Source organism: Procambarus clarkii, chromosome 60 (genome assembly GCF_040958095.1).
Source record: "Procambarus clarkii isolate CNS0578487 chromosome 60, FALCON_Pclarkii_2.0, whole genome shotgun sequence".
In the NCBI taxonomy this organism is placed as follows: Eukaryota; Metazoa; Arthropoda; class Malacostraca; order Decapoda; family Cambaridae; genus Procambarus; species Procambarus clarkii.
In genome coordinates this window covers 10,656,244-10,681,896 of record NC_091209.1, presented here as the reverse complement: position 1 = coordinate 10,681,896, position 25,653 = coordinate 10,656,244, and the positions used below count along the sequence as shown (strand labels likewise).

General features: G+C 43.2%; 1 protein-coding gene across 3 annotated transcripts in view; it reads right to left on the bottom strand.

The window, feature by feature from the left end:
• Nucleotides 1-25,653, bottom strand: part of LOC123766895 (cysteine dioxygenase type 1) — a 53,390-nt gene that overhangs the window by 5,364 nt on the left and 22,373 nt on the right. For all 3 annotated transcript variants that reach the window (XR_011223331.1, XR_011223332.1, XM_045756355.2), the window contains exons 2-4: nucleotides 5,503-5,620; nucleotides 3,797-3,926; nucleotides 2,426-2,595 (exon numbers count right to left, since the gene is read on the bottom strand). Coding sequence is in view for 1 of the 3 variants with exons in the window: in XM_045756355.2 (XP_045612311.1) it covers nucleotides 2,426-2,595; nucleotides 3,797-3,926; nucleotides 5,503-5,620 (418 nt within the window). In the remaining 2 variants the exon portion in view is untranslated. The remainder of the gene's footprint in view (nucleotides 1-2,425; nucleotides 2,596-3,796; nucleotides 3,927-5,502; nucleotides 5,621-25,653) is intronic.

Genomic DNA, 25,653 nt, shown 5'->3' with positions numbered 1-25,653 from the left:
TTTCAAAAGGTCAGATGTAACAAACAAGAAACAATGGTTTCAAGCTGAACAAACCAATATCTAGGAGCAAAAACAAGGGATCCTTTTTCACCCATAGCATCCTTTTTTCACCCATAAACCCATACAACCGCCTATCCACAGAAGCAGTAAATGCCAAAACTGTGTTAAGTTTAATTGTAAAATCTAGCAAGAACAAAATCACCAGGACAAATGGGGGGACCTTTGACAAGCCACCAGCTTCCTGTCCTTGTTGAGGCCACTAGAGTGTTAGTGGCATGTAGAAAATATCCACTTAAAGCTAAAATAGACAAGTACATATTCGTTAGTCATGGTCTATGTTAGAGCACATGGACTAGGCCTGGTTATTTTTAGATCCCAGAGAACACAGGGATTGGAACAATATAAGAAATACTGTACTGGCATTTATAGAGACCCTCATGCAGTTTTTGTTAAGTCCTATCTGAAATATTGGTTGCATTTCCCACAGAGTTTCACATTGGCTGTACTCTGTAATAATCAATTTTCTTACAGAGGGGGAGAGAGGGGGAGAGACAAAGGAGGAGGGGATGGGGTGAAGAATTGCAAAAGGGTGGGAAGAGGGGAAAAGATGCTTGAGTGCAGCTGGGTACACAATCTATCTATATCTATAAGAGATAATGTCTATGTGTCCAAGGTTGTAGGCCAGACGCTTAGGACTAGCCTTTCCTAACTTTTACACATGAAGCATGTGGGGTGTGGGATCTTCATAGGTCAGTCAGGGTCGGCTCCAGGGTTACACTTTAAAAAACACCAGCATCTACCCCCCCACCCCACCCCTCCACCAACCTTTGTAATTTTCATGAAGTCAAGTCTGAAATATTGGGATCACATGTCTGTATGACCATTGCCACCCCTTACAATTGAAATAAGTTTATTGAGGTATAAATATACACAAAGGGATGAGGTAGCTCAAGCTATTCTTACCCGGTTCAGTACAACGTGTTCATATACATACATATACATACATAATATATATATATATATATATATATATATATATATATATACATATATATATATATATATATATATATATATATATATAGACACATCACAAACAATCAACATGTTACGAACATTCTGAGTGATAAACATATACATTTATTCCTTTACACATGCAGTATGTTACCAGACATACACACAAATACTTGAATGACTCGGTACACAGGCCATTTGCAATAGACATTCAGACATTCCAACAAAGTTACAGGCTTGGTGCTAAAATTCTTATATCTCTCCAGAATATCATGGGCCAACCACTTGGCCTGGACGGTAGAGCAACGGTCTTGCTTCATGCAGGTCATCGTTCAATCCGCGACCGTCTAAGTGGTTGGGCATCATTCCTTTCCCCCGCCCGTCCCAAATCCTTATCCTTTCCAAGTGCTATATAGTCATCATCGCTTGGCGCTTTCTCCTCATAATTCCCTTCCCTTCCAGAATATCAGCAAGCTTTCCCTTGTTACACCTCCAGGCTATTTGTTCAGGAACAGTCCTTATCTCAGTGTTTCTCTATACATTACTTCAATGGGCAAGCAGTCAAGAACATAACGAGTGAGGGTGTGAGCCCTTTACATACAACATAGTTTACACTTCGTGTCATTATCATTAACACTGTATTTCATATTGCCAGTAATATATGAACCAAAGTCCGAGCCGCTGGGATAGAGAACATCTGGCGCTCCAGCTGTTGCTCTCTAGTCTCAACGAATCTATATGAATACACCAGTCACAGGGTAGCACCAACATTTGCCTATCCCTGAGTGATTCCTTCCCGGAGTTCATGTGACGTCATTGGAGTGTGTAGATCCGGATATTTCAGGGTGTTAAGAATACTGAGATCAGACTGTCGACCTTTCCTGCTCCATCACCTGACTTCTCACCACTTCTTACCATCCAAAATGGTGGCTACAGCCAAGAGCTATGTACAAACTCAATAAGGTTTTCCCTGACCTTGTAGAATAACCCAACGTTGTATGCTGACCACCTTACTAAATCTAGACTCCAAAGGAGAACAGCTCTCTAACGGGCTATTCATGCCCGTGCCACCTCTTGGGTGGCTGAATCTTCATCAATCAATCAGTACAGCTCTCCAAGGATTACCCCACTTGACGGTAATCCAACCTGAATAAACGCTATCCGTATTCTTGTACTCCTCAAGTGCCTAAGTCACTTGCAACTTTGGCGTGTACATTAGCTTAGAAATACCCACATTCTCATAGACGGGAAGAGTAGGTAGAGGGGGACAGAAGGATGAGGGGGATAGAGAGACAGTCTCGTGCACCGGTGGATACCCCTTTTCTAGTATACCGTATAGAGCTGGCTTTGCCTAACATATACTCTACAGTATATTTCCTAGCAACTTCAACCTTTACACTAGTCAATTTACCTGTTCGACTTTCTGTCCATACTTGCTCCAGAAGGTGACTGGACACTTCATCTTCTTGCCAGTACGTTCATCAAATATGGAGCAGCTGCTGAAGGGTGGACAGTAGAGATGGAGGGAGACGGCACCCTCACTGTGTGAGGTGTTCTCAACTCTGTGCAACCCAAGAGAATCTGCAACAACAATCAGTGTATAAAATACTGCACTACTTTTAACCAATTAAATAAAAAGAGAAAAAAAGTACCGTAATTTACATTACATAGAATAGGCTATGCATCTGCTCTGCCAGATGCATAGATCTCCCAAATAAGCTAGTTGTGTTTGCTATTATTATCATCTCTAAATATACTGTAAATATGCTGTTATAACAATTCGTGAGTATTTAATATAAATCTACCACAGCAACTATAGAATCTAGGCTGAAGCTATATACATATATATATATATATATATATATATATATATATATATATATATATATATATATATATATATATATATATATATATATATATATATATATATATATATATATATATATAAAATGTGTGTAGTGTTGTATCGCAGTCCCCAAAAGTGGAGCTATTAATACCCATCTCCCCAGGATGCAACCCAATAACAGTTGCGTAACTCCTGGGTACCTATTAACTGCTAGATGAACAGAAGCATCAGGGTGAAAGGATACGCCCATCTATTTTATTTACCTTCCCGGGAGACTGAACCCAGGATCCCTGATTTGGGAAATAATTTAATCAAATACAAGCATTGCTATTCCAAAATTTCTTGAGCAATAACTTTCACGAGTAGAGAATTCAAACGTATTAGTTAATTCAATGTTGATATTGCCACCGATATCAATGTGGCACATTATCACACCGTGCTGAGTGAGGTGTGGCTGGGCAGGGAACACGGGTCATCCATCGTTCGTCAGACTTGGTCACTGATTAACATAAAGCTAACGCCGTATCATGCTTTGGTCTGTGTGTATGAATCGGTATATAAGGCACCACTTTGGTATCCTCAAGTCCCTGCACATACCAAAGGGGTGGTGTAATATGTAGGCAAAGTTCAAGATATCAAGATGGGTGCACAAATTCTGGATATCTTGAATCTGATATTCGGATTATGTGCACAAGCGAGGCACTAGTTTATATAAATTGGTCATGCCACAGAAGGCGGAAACATGGAGATGTTTCAGTAATACTACAATATCACCAGTGCAATAGTCACCATTTATTCCTGCAGACATTGCAGGAATGTCTTCCTCAAAATTCGTGTTTGTGGATCATTGTATATTATACAACAACGACAAGTGCCTAAAAACGTACAAATTTAAGAGGTATCCATCAAGCAAAAATAAAATAAAAAACCTACCATTAATGTAGACAACGTCATTTATCTTGAGGACATTCCTATCGGTCTCCACCATCTCTTGCTCCTTTTGTTCTTCTGCTGCTTCCTGTGGCCACTCAAACCTCACCTCTTGCAGAGAACCCGACATCATCTGTAACAGTTACTCAAAATTAAACTTTGTACTCAATGGTAAAGCAAACCTACCTAGGTATTGTTTGGGGGGGGGGGGGGAGGTCGTAGCCTAGGTATTATTTTGAGGGGTTGTAGCCTAGGTATTTTTGGGAGGGGGAGTTGTAGCTTAGGTATTGCTTTTTTTGGGGGTTATAGTCTAGGTATTGCTTTTTTGGGGGGTTGCAGCCTAGGTATTTTTTTTAGGGGGTTGTAGCCTAGGTATTTTTTTAGGGGAGTTGTAGCCTAGGTATTTTTTGGGGGGGGGGGGTTGTAGCCTATCAAATAAGGCCTTCCATGCTTTTTATGGCAGCAATTAAGGCAATATAGTTATAAAAACAAATGCTAATATAGGGCAAGACAAATGTTAATTGTTGGCAATTCAGGTTAGCTGCATGGACTGGATATTTTGGAAAGAGGATATTAAAAATTAGGATGCGTATGGGCTTTCCTGGGAAAGGGATATGTGATGTTTGTGGGATAGACAACATCATGAGTGGTAATGGGAACATGATTTTTATCAGTCGCTGCAAGTAGTAATGGTGTTGGAAAATGTGGAAGTGAGGCAATGCTTGTCAGTTATAGAGAAGCAATAGATAGAATCCGGGGTAATATAAGATCAGAGTCATTTCTAACAACCCGCCTAGACGAGGAGTTTAGAATGAATGCTTAAGGTAATTTGCATCAGTCGCCAGCTGGACAAATACTGAAGGCTGATGCAATGTGATTGCATTAACAATTGTAATTACAAATGTTATTGACAAGTGAGACTATGGCAAATATGAGCCGTATGCAAAGAATGAGATGCATCTGTCTGTAAATAAGGAAGCAGCCTTAGCTTGTGCAGAAAGAGTAGGTATTTGTTGAGGTTTAAACTAATAGGGAATAGTGATCTGATTGTGTGCATGGAATTGGAAAGTTGCAAGCCAAGTAACCGAGTTGCAATGGTAGAAGAGTATTTCTAGTATGTTGTATGTATGTTTCTATGTATGTTGTATGTATATTGTAGGTTTCTATGTTTGTTGTATGTTGTAGTATGTTGGAGGCGTCCAACAGCCTGGTTGACCAGTTCAGCAACGAGGAGGCTTCGTCGACGACCGGGTCGCGGGTAACTGCCCACGGGATTGGTATGGGGGGGGGTCCACCACCGCCCACGGGATGGGTATGGGGTCCACTTCTGCCTATGGGATATGTATGGGGTCCTCTACCACCCACGAGATGTGTAAGAGGTCCACTACCACCTACGGGAGAAGTATGGGGTCCACCACCGTCCGCGGGATGGGTTTAAGGTCCACCACCGCCCACGGGATGGGTATAGGGTCCACTATTACCCACGGGATGGGTATAGGATCCACCACCGCCCACGGGATGGGTATATAGGGTCCACCACCGCCAACGGGATGGGTATAGGGTCCACCACCGCCAACGGGATGGGTATATAGGGTCCACCACCGCCCACGGGATGGGTATATAGGGTCCACCACCGCCAACGGGATGGGTATAGGGTCCACCACCGCCCACGGGATGGGAGATGACGAGGAACGAACAAAATCAGTTACCTTCATGAAGCAGTGGGCGTTGGCGTGGTCGTGTATGGTGGAGGTGTGGGATGGTCCCCAACACAGCAACATCAAGTTGAACTTCCCATTACCTTCATCAATCAGGTTCCTGGTGTACCTGTCATGGAAGAGTATACCAATGGTTAATATATTGATATTATATAAAATGCTACAGCCCGTCCTCATAAACAAAGGCCAAAAGTCCATTCCATGCACCCGCCAAACCCCCAGCTGTTTATGAATGAAAAACGGTTTACACACGACTCACAACTGATGACGTCCGAACACTTCCGGATTAAGTGCTTCACTGATGACTTTAGTTCGACCACAACGCTGTAAATGTTTCACCGGCGTACTACAAATACAAATAATCGCCAACACACACACACACAAATAATCATGTGTGTGTGTGTGTACTCACTTAGTTGTGCTTGCGGGGGTTGAGCTGTGGCTCTTTGGTCCCGCCTCTCAACTGTCAATCAACTGGTGTACAGATTCCTCAGCCTACTTGGCTCTATCATATCTACATTTGAAACTGTGTATGGAGTCAGCCTCCACCACATCACTGCCTAGTGCATTCCACCTGTTAACTACTCTGACACTGAAAAGTTCTTTCTAACGTCCCCTGTGGCTCATTTGGGTACTCACTTTCCACCTGTGTCCCCTTTTTCGCGAACCACCCGTGTTAAAAAGTTTATCCTTATCAACCCTGTCAATTCCTCTGAGAATTTTGTAGGTAGTAATCATGTCTCACCTTATTCTTCTGTCTTCCAGTGCTGTGAGGTGCATCTCACGCAGCCTTTCCTCGTAACTCATGTCTCTTAGTTCTGGAACTAGTCTAGTGGCATACCTCTGAAGTTTCTCCAGTTTCGTCTTGTGCTTGACAAGGTACGGGTTTGCTGGGGCCGCATACTCCAGGATTGGTCTTACATATGTGGTGTACAAGATTCTGAATGATTCCGATTATTCCACACACACGTGTGTGTGTAATTATGTGTGTGTGTGTGTGTGTGTGTGTGTGTGTGTGTGTGTGTGTGTGTGTGTGTGTGTGTGTGTGTGTGTGTGTGTTTGTGTGTGTTTGTGTGTGTGTGTGTGTGTGTGTGTGTGTTTGTGTGTGTGTGTGTGTGTGTGCGTGTGCGTGTGGTTTACCTGAGATTGTTTAGAGAGTTATTGCAAATTTAAATTAACTTTTTTGCAGATCTATGGTTCAATCGAATCGTGTGTATTATATGTACTGTACATGTAATTAAATATATAATAAATATTGAACATTATGCAATGTATCAATTACCAATATTAAATACAAGGATTATTTATTATTTCCAACGGAGCAGAGAAGAACCTGTCGTACACCAACCTGTCGTACACCAACCTGTCGTACACCAACCTGTCGTACACCACCCTGTCGTACACCAACCTGTCGTGCACCAACCTGTCGTACACCAACCTGTCGTACACCAACCTGTCGTACACCAACCTGTCGTGCACCAACCTGTCGTACACCAACCTGTCGTACACCAACCTGTCGTACACCAACCTGTCGTACACCAACCTGTCGTACACCAACCTGTCGTGCACCGACCTAACGACAGCCACGTCGACGCGCATCGAGTAATCTCCCTTTCTTGAGACCCTCCAAATGTTTCAGTACAAATAAAACCAATTGTAGCAATACGAAGATTCAACTCAACGACCCGGGCACTCCCGGCCGGGCACCTTACCCCTTGCACCACGACATGGTAAAGGTGTTGGAATTTAACTGAACCCACAGGAGGTCTGGAGGCCCCGAGCTGAAACCTGTCCAAGTGTTACATATGAACCTCCTATGCACTCTGGTGTAGGTAATTGAGTTCACCACCGGGTGCACGGCCAAGATTACTCTCTGGTCGCTGGGTCGAATCCCCGCATTCATCCCACTGATTTCAATTCAACCATTGAATTAAAATGAATCAATCATTTTCATATTAGTGTGATTTCCTTGTGTAAAACACATAACATTAGCTAATGGAAGATTAAATAATCCAGAGCTTTTGATTCTAACAATATTAAGTGAACGTGTGTCTTGTCTGCCGTAAATAGAGTTATCCAGAGTTATCTTACCCCCTTCACCCTTATCACCAGCTAACGAGCAGATAATGGGGTTGCGTCACTGGGAAATCGTAAACCTTCAAGTATTTTTAATGTACGGTGTAAAAGATGAGCTGTATCCTATTAGTCAATACCCCATGGTACATGCTACCCAATTTATATAATGTTACATTAAAAACATTACAGTTTAACAAATAATAAATTTTAATGTCTCAAAGTCATTAATACTATCGTGTGAAATTTAGGGTTAGATACTTTTAACAAGCGAATAACCAACGTGATACAGACTCACCTGACCACCAGGGAGCCTTGACGAGACTTACAGCTCCACTCTAACGAGGCCTATACACCCCCCTCCCTTGGACGAGGCCTTCATCTCCCCTCCTCGAAGAGGCTTAAGTACCCCCCCCCCACTCGGTGAGGTTTACAGCCTGCCCCCCCTCCCCTTATGTAAAGGCTTACAGCCCCCACTTTCGAACAGGCTTACAATCACCCCCTCGATGAGGCTATCAGCTTCCCCCTCTCCCTCCACCACAGGTAGCCTACATATAAATGTACAAAGTACACGAAAATAAGTTTTCAGAACTCTAGGCTTCTTCTGTAGAGGTAAATTATATTATAGGTAAACCAGATATTGGTTAGATACATAAACTATTCATCCTGGGTAGACTGTTCCAGGATGCACTTAACTAGTTACAAGTAGACAAAAGTCCTTCGTAAAGTCTATATTAAACAAAATCACGTATTGAAAGTATCGACTCAACATTTTTAGAACTCAAAGGTAATCAACAAAATATTCAAAATTCACGACCTATCTGCTCATATTGGTAATTTGTGCAATTTGATCAAATAGCAAAAATATGCAATGAATGCGAGCTTCTTATATTAGTTTGCAATATCAAAATGGGGATAGTCGCACTACAAGCTCTTACCACAGTTTGTACTACAACTTGGCTGAAAGTCCCACGGTTGACAACCCTTTTTCTGAATTTAAAATAGCCTAATTCTAACTTTGTCTAAATATTATGGTCGGGTAGGGAGTTCACTTTAAATAAGCTTCGTCAAATCTAATTAAAAAAATAGTTATATAAGATACAGCAGTTGTGAAAGAGTACCCGATAAGAGTTCTTACAACAGACATGGGAACAATTGGTAGTTTCAATCACAGGCTATACATGAATGTGTTTGGGGGAACCTGCCAATCCTGAGCACCCCAAGTGTAAACTCCGTGAGCAGGAACTGGGTACATGATCTCACACATTATTCAACATCCAGTCATTAGACCCTTCAGACCTGCCCGGCACGAGGTACATGGGAGCTTTCCAGTCACTTTTTCATTAACTCAGTGTATTCTTGAGGCTATCCTATGCACCCAAAAGTCTGCCAATGAAGCCTACTGATCACACATGACCCTCTATGACTAACCATCCTGTGTGATAGCGATTTTTGTTAGCATCGCGTAGCATTTTTAGCATTTTTTAGCATCTCTTATCACTGCGCAGCTTCATATAATCCAGGGTAGCTGCGTAAAATATACGTGTACCGAAATTTTAAACAAATATGGGTGGATGTAAACAGGAGCTGCCTCGTATGGATATATAGACCTTCTGCAGTTATTTAATTCTAATGTTGTTATGATGTAAACCTCAAACATTTTCCCAAAACGCATCAAAAACTTTCACAACTTAGTTGGAATATCTCATTCTACGACACAATACGGACGAAGATTGAATTAAGTTTATTATTGAATATAAATTACTAATACTTTTACTAACTGGATATTGCAATAACAATAATGAACAAAATAAAGGTTTTCTATTATGTACCGCCAGGAATCTTAGCGAAGTATCCAAAATTTGTTTACTGTAGGTAATGCATGCACATGACTGTAAAACTGCCGCCCAGTTGGGTGGGTGTGGAGCACATGACTGTAAAACTGCCGCCCAGTTGGGTGGGTGTGGCGCACATGACTGTAAAGCTGCCGCCCAGTTGGGTGGGTGTGGAGCACATGACTGTAAAACTGCCGCCCAGTTGGGTGGGTGTGGAGCACAAGACTGTAAAACTGCCGCCCAGTTGGGTGGGTGTGGAGCACATGACTGTAAAACTGCCGCCCAGTTGGGTGGGTGTGGCGCACATGACTGTAAAGCTGCCGCCCAGTTGGGTGGGTGTGGAGCACATGACTGTAAAACTGCCGCCCAGTTGGGTGGGTGTGGAGCACATGACTGTAAAACTGCCGCCCAGTTGGGTGGGTGTGGAGCACATGACTGTAAAGCTGCCGCCCAGTTGGGTGGGTGTGGAGCACATGACTGTAAAGCTGCCGCCCAGTTGGGTGGGTGAGGAGCAAGACCAGTAACTGTAAACGAACTATGAGGTTCAGTTCCTGAATCCGTTATGTGCCTCTGTAACCCTTCCCACCACCGCTTACGGGATGGGTATGGGGTGCATAATAAAGAAAGATTTATTCTTAATCTTTATTTTTTATTCTTTGCCATAATGTATTATAGCAAAGAATAATAAAACTCATCTGTTTGGTAAACATAATAATAATTCTTGAATTGCTGAAAATTTGGATAAAAAGAGTATATGAAAAAGATCAAAGATATATTTTGAACGTAGTAGCGCATAGTTGTGTAAATAAAATGGTTGGAAATTGTAATTTCCTGACGCAAACTACTTTAGCCACACACAAACTAGACTATAAAGCCTAAGACGCACAAGCCGAGGGACAGTTTATCAACACTGAAATCGCGTAGTAAGTTCATGCAAGAGTGTAAAAATAAAACCAAACACGACACTCTACGACGTCACAAGACCCAGGCACGCACACTGAACCGTACAGACGGACACGCAACCCGTCATGACGTCAGTGTTGACACCATCCATTGCGCAGGAAACGAGAGAGATTCTCTCCGTCACGAGTCGCACTGCAGAACAACAAGTGCCTCACCCAACGAGTGCCTCACCCAACAAGTGCCTCACCCAACAAGTGCCTCACCCAACAAGTGCCTCACCCAACGAGTGCCTCACCCAACAAGTGCCTCACCCAACAAGTGCCTCACCCAACAAGTGCCTCACCCTACAAGTGCCTCACCCAACAAGTGCCTCACCCAACAAGTTGCCTTCACCTTTGTAAATGCACATTAATGACACTATGTAAAAGACACATCGAACGCTTTATGTAGGGCATACGTAAATTTGTGTATCTATGTATTTACGTATGTAGGTTAGCTTAGCATTTTAAAAGCACCGAATCACCTTCTGTGGTTGAGTATTCAATAAACCCCTGAACTATATGTTTAACACACCTCTAACCCTGCCCATGGAGGACAGAAGAAAATGTATATATGCTGATTAACATTGTAAATGTGTGGCCACGTCTGTGGTAGAAAATAATAATAAAAAAAAGAAGTTCCTCACCCAACAAGTGCCTCACCCAACGTGAGACATTCGCCCATGTCTGGTCTGGCGGTAGAAAGAAACTAAGCTGTTAATGACGACTACCCAACTACGATGGGCTGTGCAGCATCACAACTTCCAATAGGATGTGTCCAATCACTTGGGCTGGACGGTAGAGCGACGGTCTCGCTTCATGCAGGTCGGCGTTCAATCCTTGACCGTCCACAAGTGGTTGGACACCATTCCTCCCCCCCCCCCCCGTTCCATCCCTAATCCTTATCCTGATCCCTTCCCAGTGCTATATAGTCGTAATGGCTTGGTGCTATCCCCTTATAATTCTCTTTCCTTCCAATAGGATGAATATAACTGTCGTTAAGTCCTCTGTTGGACCAAGTTGCAGCCCCGCTCATGTACCAGGTAAGTCCACTACGGGCTCACCATAGCCCGTGCTACTTGGAACGTTTTGTTCTGAGTAGCTGAATCTAAAACAACTCAGTTGGACGAGAGATCCAACCGTTGTTTACCAGCGACCTGCCTTAATGTCTTCACAATCTCCAAGCTTGACATTCTCAGAAGCTGCGATCCCTCTTGCCTCAGCATGTTGATATTTCATAAATATTGCCACTATATTTTGCTCAAGTTACAGGCCGGGACCCAGCCATGTTCCAATCCTTGCTGCGCTGTTCGCAAGACCTGCCCACTCACCATGCAAAGTAACTTTATTTACTGCACAGAATAAAGGGTTCAGAACATTGTTTGCATGGCTTCCATCTCTTATAAATGGAACTCATCATGATGACACAGACATTGCAGCCAAATTATCATACAACAAGGATAAAGATGAACTAGACCAAGGTATTCCCACCTCTGTTAAAAGACAATATATTGCTCCAAACATTCACACCTGATAGAAGAAGAATAACAGACGCTAAAAGGCCTGAAAGCACCAATGTAACAAGTTATGATTTGTTTAGATCTGAGACCCTATGTATACTGGTAGGACAAAGCGTCTATCAAACCGTGCGACAGTGGTTGCCAGGATCAGGTTGGGCTACCGTTACTTATGACAGGTGGCTACTAGGAACGAATCTTATTAGCAGGAACTGGGTCTTGATCTCAGTACATTACTGAATGTCCAGTCATTAGACCCTTCAGACCTACAGGCATAACGTACCTGGAGCTTAGCAATCACTATTATCTCTGGTGTTCTTGAGGATATCCTCATAAATGCATTCAAAGTTTGCCAGTGTAGGCTACTGATCACATGGTCCTGTATGACTAACCGTCCCGTGAGATGGAGATGTTTAGCACCTCATAGATGTTTAACCCTTCATATAGCCAGGGTAGCTGCAAAATATATTTAAAATATATGTATAAAGAGTATATGGGTCATGTGATTTATGTCACGCCCGTGTTCCGTATGAGGCTTGACACTCGCGTAGTTGTACAGTTGCGGGTTGCATGCATTAGGGGGTTGCATGCGCCAGGAGGGGGAGGGTTTGCATGCAAGTGGTGGAATTAGGTTGCGGGTGGGGGGGGGGGAGGAGGAGGGTGAGGCATCATAGAGTCCCAGCTGGGTGAGGCTAGGCTTGGGTTAACCCTGGCCTCACAAAACACAGGTCGACTGTTGTTTGGATAGATGAAATTGTTTATGTAATAATCTAAGATGAGGTCTGATAAAGACCTTTTGTGCCCTCTGTAATGCTTTTGCGCTACCGCTCACAAGATGAGTATGAGGTGCACAATAAACTAGCAGCCTCCGGCGGCAACAATCATCAAGGTCGACTGTTGTCTCTCGTCACCATGGTATACATTCCTCTCCTACACTAGTCACACGCCCCATCACACGTAACCACCCACGTACAAACTACCTTGCATCAGAGATAGCAAACGCACACCTGCGCAGCCTCACGTACACCATCAACAAGAATTCCCAAATCCAATGCGCAATTAGAGGAACGCTAAGTTAAAACCTTAAGTTAACCTCCAATATAAGATCATTAACCTTGCATGAGCTTCAACACAACAGGAAACATGACCGAAGTGTTGTGGAGGAATGCATGCATCCTCAACCACTCTGGTCATAACCGGTTGAGGCTGTCCCGTCGTCTACATTGGTGGTAGCCTCGCAGCAGAGGCCAGATGATACTAGCACTTCACCACTATCATCTGTGGTGTTGATAAGTGGCCCAAGCATCGCCACACGACCTCCTGGAAACCCCAGTCCTAGAAATACATTAATCTATTGAAGTATGTAAATAACCCATATTTCTGATAATGTGCACAGTATACACATGCTTTTTTTTATGGTGTCACATTTATTGGAAGTAATCTAAAATCATGAGACTATAATCACATCCACTTGACAGCTAACAGTGAGGTGTTGCAATTCTCAACTCTGGTGTTCTTGGCTCCTGCTTGGTACGGTGCTTGGAGCCAATTGTGATCTGGAGGGTTGTTAACTACGGACATATGGATCACAGAGACCACTTAACCACGGAGATATGGACTCCGTGCTGGAGCTGCATATTCCAGGATTGGTCTGACATACGTGCATCGCACTAGCATACTCGTCAACCAACCGTTACAACCACCTCACAGTCTACTTCGGAAAGTGAGAGTTACGTTCTGGGCTTTCACTTTCCCTCAAGAGTGATGATAAACACAGGTTAAGAATCTGTATAACTGCCATATTTGTGCGTGGAGCGTGGCTGATGTGGGATTACTTGTTTCAAGAGTAGGTTAGACATATCTATGGTGCGGTGGTCACGGTACTGTACTCACCTAGGTGTGCTTGAGGGGGTTGAACTTCAGCTCTTTGGTCCCGCCTCTCAACTGTCAATCAACTGGTGTACAGGTTCCTGAGCCTACTGGGCTCAATCATATCTACACTTGAACCTGTGTATGGAGTCAGCCTCCACCACATCACTGCCTAATGAATTCCATTTGTCTACTACTCTGACACTAACAAAATTATTTCTAATATCTTTATGGCTCATTTGGGCACTCAATTTCTACCTGTGTCCCCTAGTGAATGTGCCTCTTGTGTTAAATTGTCTGTCTTTGTCTACCCTATCAATTCCTCTGAGAATCTTGTATGTGGTGACCATGTCCCCCCTAACTCTCCTGTCTTCCAGCGACCTGAGGTTTAATTCCCGTAGTCTATCATCATAGTTCATGCCCCTCAGTTCGGGTACTAGTCTGGTGGCAAACCTCTGAACCTTCTCCAATTAAGTTTTATGCTTGACGAGATATGGACTCGATGCTGGAGCTGCATACTCCAGGATTGGTCTGACATACGTGGTATACAAGGTTCTGAATGATTCCTAATACAAGTTTCTAAATGCCGTTCTTACGTTGGCCAACCTGGCATATGCCGCTGATGTTATTCTCTTGATATGAGCTTCACGGGACAGGTCTGGCGTGATATCAACCCCCAGGTCTTTCTCTCTCTCTCTCTCTCTGACTCTTGAAGAATTTCATCTCCCAAATGATACCTTGTATTTGGCCTCCTGCATCCTACACCTATCTTCATGACATTGTGTACGTTTAGGGGTGATCCTGGATGTCATGGGTTCGAATCCTGGTCGGGTCTCATTAATTTAAGAGTTCTTAGTGACATATGAATAAGTTTGGGTGGATATAAACAGAAGCTGCCTAGTTTAGACCAATAGGCTTTCTGCCTATTTATAACAAACTTCCAATCTCTGTTCCTGCAGAACATCTTTCCCGGTCAGTGACCGGAGAGTTTGCAGCTGATACAAAATACTCAAACAAATACTATACGTACATATCTATATATCTTATACAAATATATATGTATAGCATTTTTTAAGAACTGCAAAGTGTCCGGTCATGTGGTGTCCTGGTCACTCCGGCGTCACACCAGATGACACTGACGCCGGAGTGACGAGGACGTGACTAATTAACGAAGCTCAAGGTTCAGCACTCATATCGTCAGCAACAGCCTCTGCGCTTCTAGATACCACTCATCTTCTTCAAAAACAGCGATATGCATCTCAAGTAACCAACATCTTTTACAGGCATGGAGATAACCGTCGTAGCCCAGGACTTGGTGGCCATTTTGGTGACATCAGTGTTGCCACGTGGTGGCCATTTTGGTGACATCGGTGTTGCCACGTGGTGGCCATTTTGGTGACATCGTCGAAGCCACGTGGTGACCAATAGTTTATTTCATTTAATATACAGCCCACACACATCTGCGGGCTGTAGTGGACAAGTCCACTATGGGCTCACCGTAGCACCGCTCCTGTGCCAGGTAAGTCCACTACGGGCTCACCATAGCCCGTGCTACTTGGAACTTTTTGTTCCGAGTAGTTGAATCTAAAAACAACATAGTGGTCAAGGCTCTGGAACTGAACAGCAATATTCACTCAGTTAAGCAAGTTACAAATAGTCAAACTATTGATCACTCTCAAGTATTTTAGTAAATTTATTTACAGTCTTTGAGACGTTTATTTATAGTAAACAAAAATATTAGCGTACTCATGCCAACATGATCATGTCTGTCGGACCAACCAATGTGTGTATTATGTGACAATTTATATATACACATATGGCACGTATTTGATTAGTCTTAAACGTGATTTGCACATTGAATAATGATGACGATTTGAAATGTATATGACCATGGCCAAATAAGGCTCGACAGTGATGGAAACTGGTTTTGTGAATTAGGTACACGGGCTTAGGCTGCATCCATGCACCCCGGCCTCCTAATACAGCCTCGCATTTTGACGTATACTCCATTTTCCCACAACGGTTGTGCGCGTCTATTTTCTGCTAATGAAGCTTGTCTTGCCCTGCCCGGAAGTCGAACCCTGGAACCACTGGTTGAAAAGTGACTGGGCTAAGAGCCTCCATTGTGTCATTCACCACTGTTGGGAGTACAGAGATTAGCTCTGGTGGCTCCAGGGTGGCCACGTACAGGGCGTGGCTATACTGTGGCCCCTTCTCCCCCACTGGTGGCTCCAGGGTGGCCACGTACAGGGCGTGGCTATACTGTGGCCCCTTCTCCCCCACGCTCTCCCATCATTGTAACACAAACCCATTAACTCCCATTATTTTCTTACATGCTCTCAGGTAAATCTTACTGTTTAGCAGGATTAGTCGAAATATATCGTCCGGAGATGTTAATATATCACAGAGCTTAACCAATAGGGGAAGACCATATAACTATGTCGGCCAATAAGAGACGATTATCTAACTATGCCGACAAATAAAAGAAAACCAACTATGCCGACTAATAGAAGACCATGTATGTCGTCTAATAAGAGAAGACCATCTAACTAAGTCGACCAATAAGAGCATTGCTTCTCACAAGAGCTGGACCATTATGAGTGGAGCGCGGAAGAAGGTCACCTCGAGGGATCCTGCATCACTTCAGTGGTATCTGTAGATTACCAGAGATAGTGGGCCCTCTGCATCACCCACCAGCAACATCCCTCTCACCCGCCACCACTTGTTCTGTTGCCACGCTGGTCGCCACCCAGCCAAACAATTCTAAAATATAGATTTTGAGTAATGAAAACGGAGAAGATTGGCACAATATACACCATCTTGAGGTTATCTTGAGATGATCTCGGGGCTTAGCGTCGGCCTGGGTCGAGGGGATATCCCCTCGACCAGGCCTCCTTTTTGTTACACGTCCCCAGGAAGCAGCAGCCCGTAGCAGCTGTCTAACTCCCAGGTACCTATTTACTGCTAGGTGAACAGGGGGCATCAGGGTGATAGAAACTCTTCCCATTGGTTTCCGCCTCCACCATAACCAAGGGAGTGTTACATGAAGGTATTACGACTATATTAGGTATATGGAAAACTAGTATTTGTGTTCTCAAAATGGAACAACACTACTCTATAGTTTCTCGGGTGTGACTCCTTAACCGTTACAATACCACATTGTTTTCAATCTAAGTCCTAATTAGATGTTCTCAAAATTTATATAGTAGACGAGGTACACGAAGCCAAATTCTACCCAAAAAGATAACGGCAAAAGATAACTCGAAAACCCCACAAAGGTCAGGTAAAGAAGGACACGCCAGGCATTTAAAACGGAAAATATAACATTATTACAACTTTTATTTTTTAGGGGGGGGGGGGATCATTGTAAATCGAGGGTTGTTTATGTTAATTGCTGATACAGACTATCTTTCCGTGTGATACCTGACGTCTTGAGGCAGTTCACAGTACCCAAATCGGAGCAGTTCGTTGACTTTATCATTCACAATGTGACACTTCTCTGCGCGATGATTATGCGCAGAGAAGTCACACCATCATGGTTGTAAACGCACCCAGCGCACACCATCACGGCTGTAAACGCGCCCAGCGCACACCATCATGGCTGTAAACACACCCAGCGCACACTATCATGGCTGTAAACGCACCCAGCGCACACCATCATGGCTGTAAACGCACCCAGCGCACACCATCATGGCTGTAAACGCACCCAGCGCACACCATCATGGCTGTAAACGCACCCAGCGCACACCATCATGGCTGTAAACACGCCCAGCGCACACCATCATGGCTGTAAACGCGCCCAGCGCACACCATCATGGCTGTAAACGCACCCAGCGCACACCATCATGGCTGTAAACGCGCCCAGCGCACACCATCATGGCTGTAAACGCACCCAGCGCACACCATCATGGCTGTAAACGCACCCAGCGCACACCATCATGGCTGTAAACGCGCCCAGCGCACACCTACGACAGGATGGTGACCACGTTTAGGGTCGTGCCGAGGCCAGAAGAGTGGGAACTGCCTTCATAGGATCACGGTGGTACAGTCGGGTTCGTTCTCGACGCACAGTCAATAATTCTAGGTTCGATTCCCGGGCGAGACAGAAATGGTTGGGCACATTTTCTATCACCTAATGCACCTATTCACTTAGCAGTGAGTAGATACTCAGGAGTCAGGCTTGTCGTGGAGTTGCATCCTGGACGGGGTCTGTAATTCGGCTTGGGGGAGGGGACCTCGATAAAAGCCAAACGTGTATGAATACACTCTGGCTTCCTGTCCCCCGACACAGTAAAGTATAAGACTGAACGGACCCAGTGCCCCTCCTTCATTAGTATGTGAATGTCATTATGAAATGTGCAGCCCCGAGTCCGTAGACTTTATCGTGAGTTTACTCGTGGCATGAGGTATCTGGAGCTTTGCAATTACTTTATTCACTCTCGTGTTCTTGAAGATATTCTCACTAGTGTACCCAAAATTTGCCAGTGTAGGCTACTGAACATAAGGACCCTGTATGACTAACCATCCTGCGAGATGGAGACTTTTAGTATCACTGCTACATTATTCACTCTTGTGTTGATGATATCCTCATAATGCATGCAAAGTCTGCCAGTGCAGACAACTTATCACATGCCTCTGTATGACTAACCATCCTGTGTGATGGGGATATTTTAGCATTACGTAGCTAGTTTTTGACACACACACCTGTACTCCCATTCATATAGTCTAGGGCAGCTGCACAAATGCAGATGTACCTAAATGGTTAATAATAATAATAATAATAAAATATATTCTCTAAACGATGTTCAGATGAAAGGTTGTTTTGGACACAATCGTTTTGTTCACATTGATGAGGGAAGGGCGTGTGTGAGTTAAGGAGAGACATGGCGTAAACTATAATGTTCTTTGTTTACGTAATTCTAAGACGTAGTTGCGCATTGTACACATTTATATAAATATAAATTATATACATTAATTGTAGTCCTGCACTGGGCAAGATGTTAGGCTTGCGGTGGGGGAGGGGGGGATGGGTGTTGGAGGTTCGGTGGGAGAGGCGGGAAAGTGTCCTGTTGGGGAAGTTGGGGGAAGATGGTGGGGCTGGTGGTGGCGGGGAGGGGTGCAGGTCAGGAGTCGTCCTGGCAACCCACCACCAAGAATAGCCATGCGCCAGTCTCCGCCTGTGACGTGGAGCACACACCCCCAACACGTCTCAAAGTTAATTCATAAAAGAAACGCTCTTTACTATATAAGGTCCGACTCGCAACCATGGTTCCTAGAATTCAATCAAAACAAATGTAAAGAAGATGGGAACAGGGACCAGAAGGTAGCTATACCATAAGATGGAGACAAGAACAAGTATTCAGGAGTGTACATCATTTCAACAATAACACCAGAGAGCACACAAACAGGCTTAACATTAGCAATATGTGGGAGGATGCTTGCAAACATTTGAACGTCGTTATAGAACCTAAAACAGGACTTTTGAAGGCAATGTACACAACCTTTGTTATATCGATACTGGAATATGCACCACCGACGTGGAATCTGCACCTTGCGAAGTATTACCCAAAAATTGAAAAACTACAGATTAGTGCCAAAGCGTAGAGGGATAAGCTATGAGGATAGGTTAAGGGAGCTAGACCTCACAACCCTGAAGGAGAAAATAAACAGAGGGCATGATCACCACATTACAAGATACTGCAGGGAATTGACAAGGAAGACAGAGAATAGGACGAGAGGACTAGTGGAAACATAAATGCATTCAAGAACTGTAAGGAAATACCCAGAACTGGTGCTCAACAATTGCAATATACTTAAAGAAGAAATTATGGAAGCCACATCCATCCACAAGCCCGGATTCAACAAATAATTATATCATTAATAAAGTTAAATAGGTACAACAATGCTAGTTAGGCCTGTGTAAATAAATGGAACACTTTCACTCCTCAAGAAAAACTACCACCCCATGTAACTAACTAAATACACCATAATCACTGAGTTACTTGAGGGCACTCACTACCTCACTCATCAGTGATAAAGTATTTAACAGAAAATATCAACTCCTTAGGGTCTAAGACATAGACGAGTGTCCCAACGTGTCCATGCAGCCTAGCGCGCCACTTTTAAAATGGGGGTAGGGGGGTGGCAGCCGCCTCGTCTACTCTCACTTTCTGACAAATTTCCATAACCGACAAGTACAGACAGGTTGTCTCTAACCTAATCTTTTAAACTTCCACTAATTAGTAACAATCAATCACCCCATGCATACAATCACATACAATCATTAATAATAATTCTGTAAGAAAATATTCCCCAAAAATACTTGACCTGGGATATAAAGTGGTCAAGATAAACCGCTATCCAGCTCATTACAGTCATAGGCCTCTACATTATTCTACATTTCTTCTCTCTTTCTTAAATTATCTAAATAACTCAGAATTCCTTTGTACTCTTATGCAAATTACAGTCACTAACAATATATCATATTTCAGACTCCTTCAGACCTCTACATAAATCTACATAATCAAAACCCGTAATTTGCGTACCGTATGATTTATTAATCGTTGGATTCTAGAATGCAAATTATCATATGAAACATAATGCAAAATATATACTTATTTTCAAAGTACGCAATAACGCAGCCTCCTGGCAATGTTGCATAATTCTTGCTCTCGTTATTTACTCCCACTTGCAGTAGACATATTTAGCATCTTGCATGCCACCTTAGTAACGTCCTCAATCATTAACTCTCTAGTATGCAAAGTATCCGAGACTTTTTGGTTTCCAGTTATGGCTAAGGTAGACCATAAAAGTAGAATCGAAAATCATCCAAGAGCAGCTTCCAAAAGGCTCACAGATTCACTAAAGATCCAAACATACTTAACCCGAATACGCTGGTGTGACTAGGTGCCCACAATACTTCAACCATCAACCAGGCTGTGACTCATACGTCAGGCTGCGAGCAACCGCGTCCAACAGCCTGGTTAACCAGTGCAGCAACGAGGAGGCCTGGTCGACGACTGGGCCGCGGGGTCGCTAAACCCCGGAATCAGCTCAAGGTAACCACCTCAAGGTAGGTGGCCGGCCCTCGTACTGGGCGTCCCCTGTGTTGGAGTCTGGTGGGGTCGCCCTGTATGGGCATCCCATGTGGAGCGCCCCATCATGGGGAGCTGCCAGTGAACCCTGCAGAAACAAGGAAGTAAATGTACCCCCCCCCCCACCATACTTCAAGGTTGCACCCATGCCATCAATGACTCGCAGCCTACCCCTCTACCCAGTCACTACGCGGATGGCTCTATGGTTATCTACCCATGCGGCAGAAGCAAGCAACATTCCAATCTTACTCGTTCCACTAATCAAACCAACAACGTACAACTATTAAGACCGAAAGTGATCATCAAGTTGTGCCTATAAGACACATGCTAACGTAATGATTAACGCGGACCCCAATATACCCACACAGAAGACAAGTGAGAGCCGCAGGGAGACGGTATAACATGTTAATCATCTCTAAACACCTGCTGTTTAAGTTATCAACTCGCTCCGGGCTCGGTCATCGTGTCATCATCAACTCGCCATGACACTGAACAGTAAAGGAAGCCCTCCGAGCTTAAATAACATTTTGGATGTAAAAAGCTTACCAAAAGCCGCGTCATTCTTCCCTCTAATTATGTTGAACTGCTTATTTCCTCTTTGGCGATTGTTCCCCCACAGATGTTCGCGGGCGTAAACTGGTTTTGACTTGTTCCCACACAGCCTCCACGGGGCCTCTACTGCTACCGGGGTCCAGACAAAGCCAGTCCCCCCCCCCCCCAAGGACAAAACACCCCTAGGACCCTAGGATAAAAAAAGCCCTAACACAAATCGCCCAAGTTAAAGTTAACACACGCAGTAGGACACAACCCCCTCCCTCAGTTGGTTAAATTTAAACATGACAAAAGCCTCCAGTGTTCAAAATTGTAAATCATTTAAAGGAAAAATAAGTATAACATTTAGGGGTTTAAAGTTCATGCTCTGTGATAATATGAAATGTAATAGAGTATTGCCTTGTAAAATGTATGTATATATGATTTATATTGGATTTTATTAAATAAAGAAAAAGTGTTCTTTTCAGTTTATATATATATATATATATATATATATATATATATATATATATATATATATATATATATATATATATATATATATATATATATATATATATATATATATAACTGAAAACTCACACCCCAGAAGTGACTCGAACCCATACTGCCAGAAGCAACGCATCTGGTATGTACAGGGACGCCTTAATCCGCTTGACCATCACGACCGGACATAAGGAAGTGATAGCCTAAGCTATTTGAACCACTTCCCCGCCGGCACTCGGATAGTAATCTTGGGCATAGCATTTTATCAAATCACCTCATTCTTTGGGGCAACACGTGAGAAACACAAATTTGTGTTTCACGATTTGTGTTTCTCACGTGTTGCCCCAAAGAATGAGGTGATTTGATAAAATGCTATGCCCAAGATTACTATCCGAGTGCCGGCGGGGAAGTGGTTCAAATAGCTTAGGCTATCACTTCCTTATGTCCGGTCGTGATGGTCAAGCGGATTAAGGCGTCCCTGTACATACCAGATGCGTTGCTTCTGGCAGTATGGGTTCGAGTCACTTCTGGGGTGTGAGTTTTCAGTTGTATATAGTCCTGGGGACCATTCAGGCTTGTTTGCATATATATATATATATATATATATATCGTATGTTTTGATTCCAGGGTGTCCAAGGGCTGGCAATTCGGGACTCCTAATCTCTTTTGTAGGGGTGAATGATACACAACGAAGCTTAGAACAGTTCACCGCACGTGTAAAAATCTTACCTTGAAGCGATAACTTATGAATTAATGAAAATGTATAACATGATTATATTTTGAGCATCGTATAGATTTGTGAGCCCCTAGTTTGTGCACATGTAACAGGAGGGTAGAAATAGCCTATGCCAGTCACCTTTATAAACTTACTTGAACATGGCGTGATTATTGGGGACCAGTTCCTGACCCCATTAAGTGACTATTAATTCCGCCTTATATCCACAGGATGGAAGTGGGGGGTTCATTACTAAATTAATAAAACCGTAATATAGAATTTGTAAAGCTTTTTCGTGATATTTCTGAAGGCTTTTGCGCATGAATGTTCAGCGAGAGCTTTGTTGCAGGGTAGAGGGGTAGGAAGGGGAGGCAACTCTACGTGTGTATGTGGGGGAGGGATTGAGGGAGAGAGTGGGAGGAGGGATTGATGGAGAGAGGGGGGGGGGAGGATGGATTGAGGGAGAGAGGGATTGAAGGAGGGAGGGAAGGGTGAGGAGAACTAGTGACCGGCGACTAATGAGGCCGCCGCTGGTGATTGGTTGATATTGAGGGCGTGCGTGGTTGTGGGATGCGATTGGTGGATGGTAGAGGGTGTGTGCGGTGACGCGGGGCTCCAGCATGGAGACAGCTCAAGTTATTACGCTCCCTCAGAAGGCGGGTCAGGAAGACGACGACGTACAGCCCAGTGGTTGGCTGAGACCTCTTAGCAACTCATAAAGGTCAACGGTGATGGGCTGCGGTGAATACATCACAGCTGCGTAGCCCCACGACCTGAATGGGAGAGGCCGGGTGGGGGAGGTGGGAGTGAGGCCGGGTGGGGAAGGTGGGAGTGAGGCCGGGTGGGGGTGAGCCTCACATTGTCCACCACTTAAAACTTACACTTAACAATTATTATTAATTTAATTTAAACGCCATCTGTAAATGTTTAGCGCATGTCTCTAATGTTGAAGTCCTCCTATGAAGTCTACACTTCTTGAAGTGTAGTCAAATCTTAAACATCGTCAAACACTAGTCACGATGTACATTTCTTCGAATGTTAATTACTACAGACTTGTGTCATATATTTAGTCAATGAAATGTCTCATCATTCCAAATTTATACTAGTCTTGCCAATACTTGTAAGTTACAAGTTTTCTTTGGTGGCACTCCTTTCAGTCCAGCCACAACTGAAATAATTTATACGAATTTAACTAGGGAGCCTCTAGTGGCCTCGACAAGGACAGGAAGCCGGTGGCTTGTCAATTGTCCCCTCACCCCCATCCTCATTTGGCGTGATGATTCAACCAGCCTAAAGCTGTCAACACCGCCACTCTTCTGGTCAAAAGAGGCGTCCAGCATCTAGGACACGCTCATCCCATTTGTATTATTAAGTAACAGCAAGAAGACTGCCAACTTGTTCATGAAGAACTCTCCCGACACCAAACAAAACCTCTCGAAAGAGACGAATGCCGTCTGTGTCTTCACCTGTCCACTAGAGGACTGTCTGCCCAGACAAATTCAATATATAGACAAGCCAACAACATCCCCCTCAAGATGCCTAGCAATACACAAGCAGCAAGGCTCTATTAGAGGACATAAAGTCTCTCTTCATAATCAGACCATCACCAGAGACATACTGACAAACACCACCAAGATAATCGATGAATACAGCGACAACAGAAGTCAGGGACATTTATTTATTTATTTATATACAAGAAGGTACATTGGGGGTTAAGAGAGTACATAGTAATGATGAAGATCAACATTGGCGTTCCTCAGGGCAGCATACTTGGCCCTCTCCTCTTTCTCATCTACATTAATGACCTTCCAAATGCCTCCCAACACCTCAAACCAATTCTATTTGCTGACGACACAATCTTCATTTACTCCAGTCCTGACCCCCCTTGCTCTAAATGTCACAGTGAATACTGAGCTAAATAAAGTCCATCTTTGGCTAACTGCCAACAAACTCACCCTTAACATTGACAAAACTTTCTATATTCTGTTTGGCAATAAATCCTGTAATCAAATAAATCTCAGGATAAACAATACCCAAATTTGTAACAAAATAGATGGCAAATTCCTTGGCGTTCTCATTGACCACAAGTTGAATTTCCAGGAACACATTCTAAATATATCAAAAAAAAATTAAAAAACTGTTGGCATTCTTTCTAAGATCAGATATTATGTACCCCGCCCTGCCCTGGTGACGCTCTATTACTCCCGCATCTATCCATATCTCAACTATGGTATTTGTGCTTGGGGTTCTACTACCCAAAATCATTTACGTCCTCTAATTACTCAACACAAAGCTGCTATTAGGACAATATCCAACTCTGGCCCCAGACATCATTCGGTACCCCTACTCAAATCTCTGAATATGTTAGATATTAAGTCACTGTACATTCTCTCATGTGTATTATATATATATATATATATATATATATATATATATATATATATATATATATATATATATATATATATATATATATATATATATATATATATATAAAACGCTGTACTGTAATGCCAATCCTGACCTCAAAAGCTTCATTGAAGGTTGTAACAGAACCCATGAGCACCACACCAGAAACAAATACCGTTTTGATATTCCCAGAGTACGACTCAATCAAACTAGAAATGCTCTACAAATCAAGGGACCCAGTATGTGGAATGACATACCCAATCATGTTAATTAATTAGAGACTGTACCTCTCTCAACCAGTTTAAGATAAAAACTAAGCACTACCTAATAAATTCCCTGTAACCTACCTTACCACTATACTGTCAACCCATGTATGTTATTTTTTAAACAATCGCTGTTTGTCGACCTAATTGTATTTGTGCTGCTTTTTCTGCCATGTTCCCCCCTTTTTTATTTTTACTTGTTCTCAACCCATTTTATACTTTAATCTCAATTAGTATTAAGTTTTAGTCTTTAATGTTTTTCCTGCCCGAAACGCTTTGCGTAATAGTGGCTTTAGGCATTGTAAGTACTAGCTCTATCTATAAATCTATCAATTTTTGTATAACCTCTTGTATGTATGTACTTTACCTGAATAAACATTTGAATTTG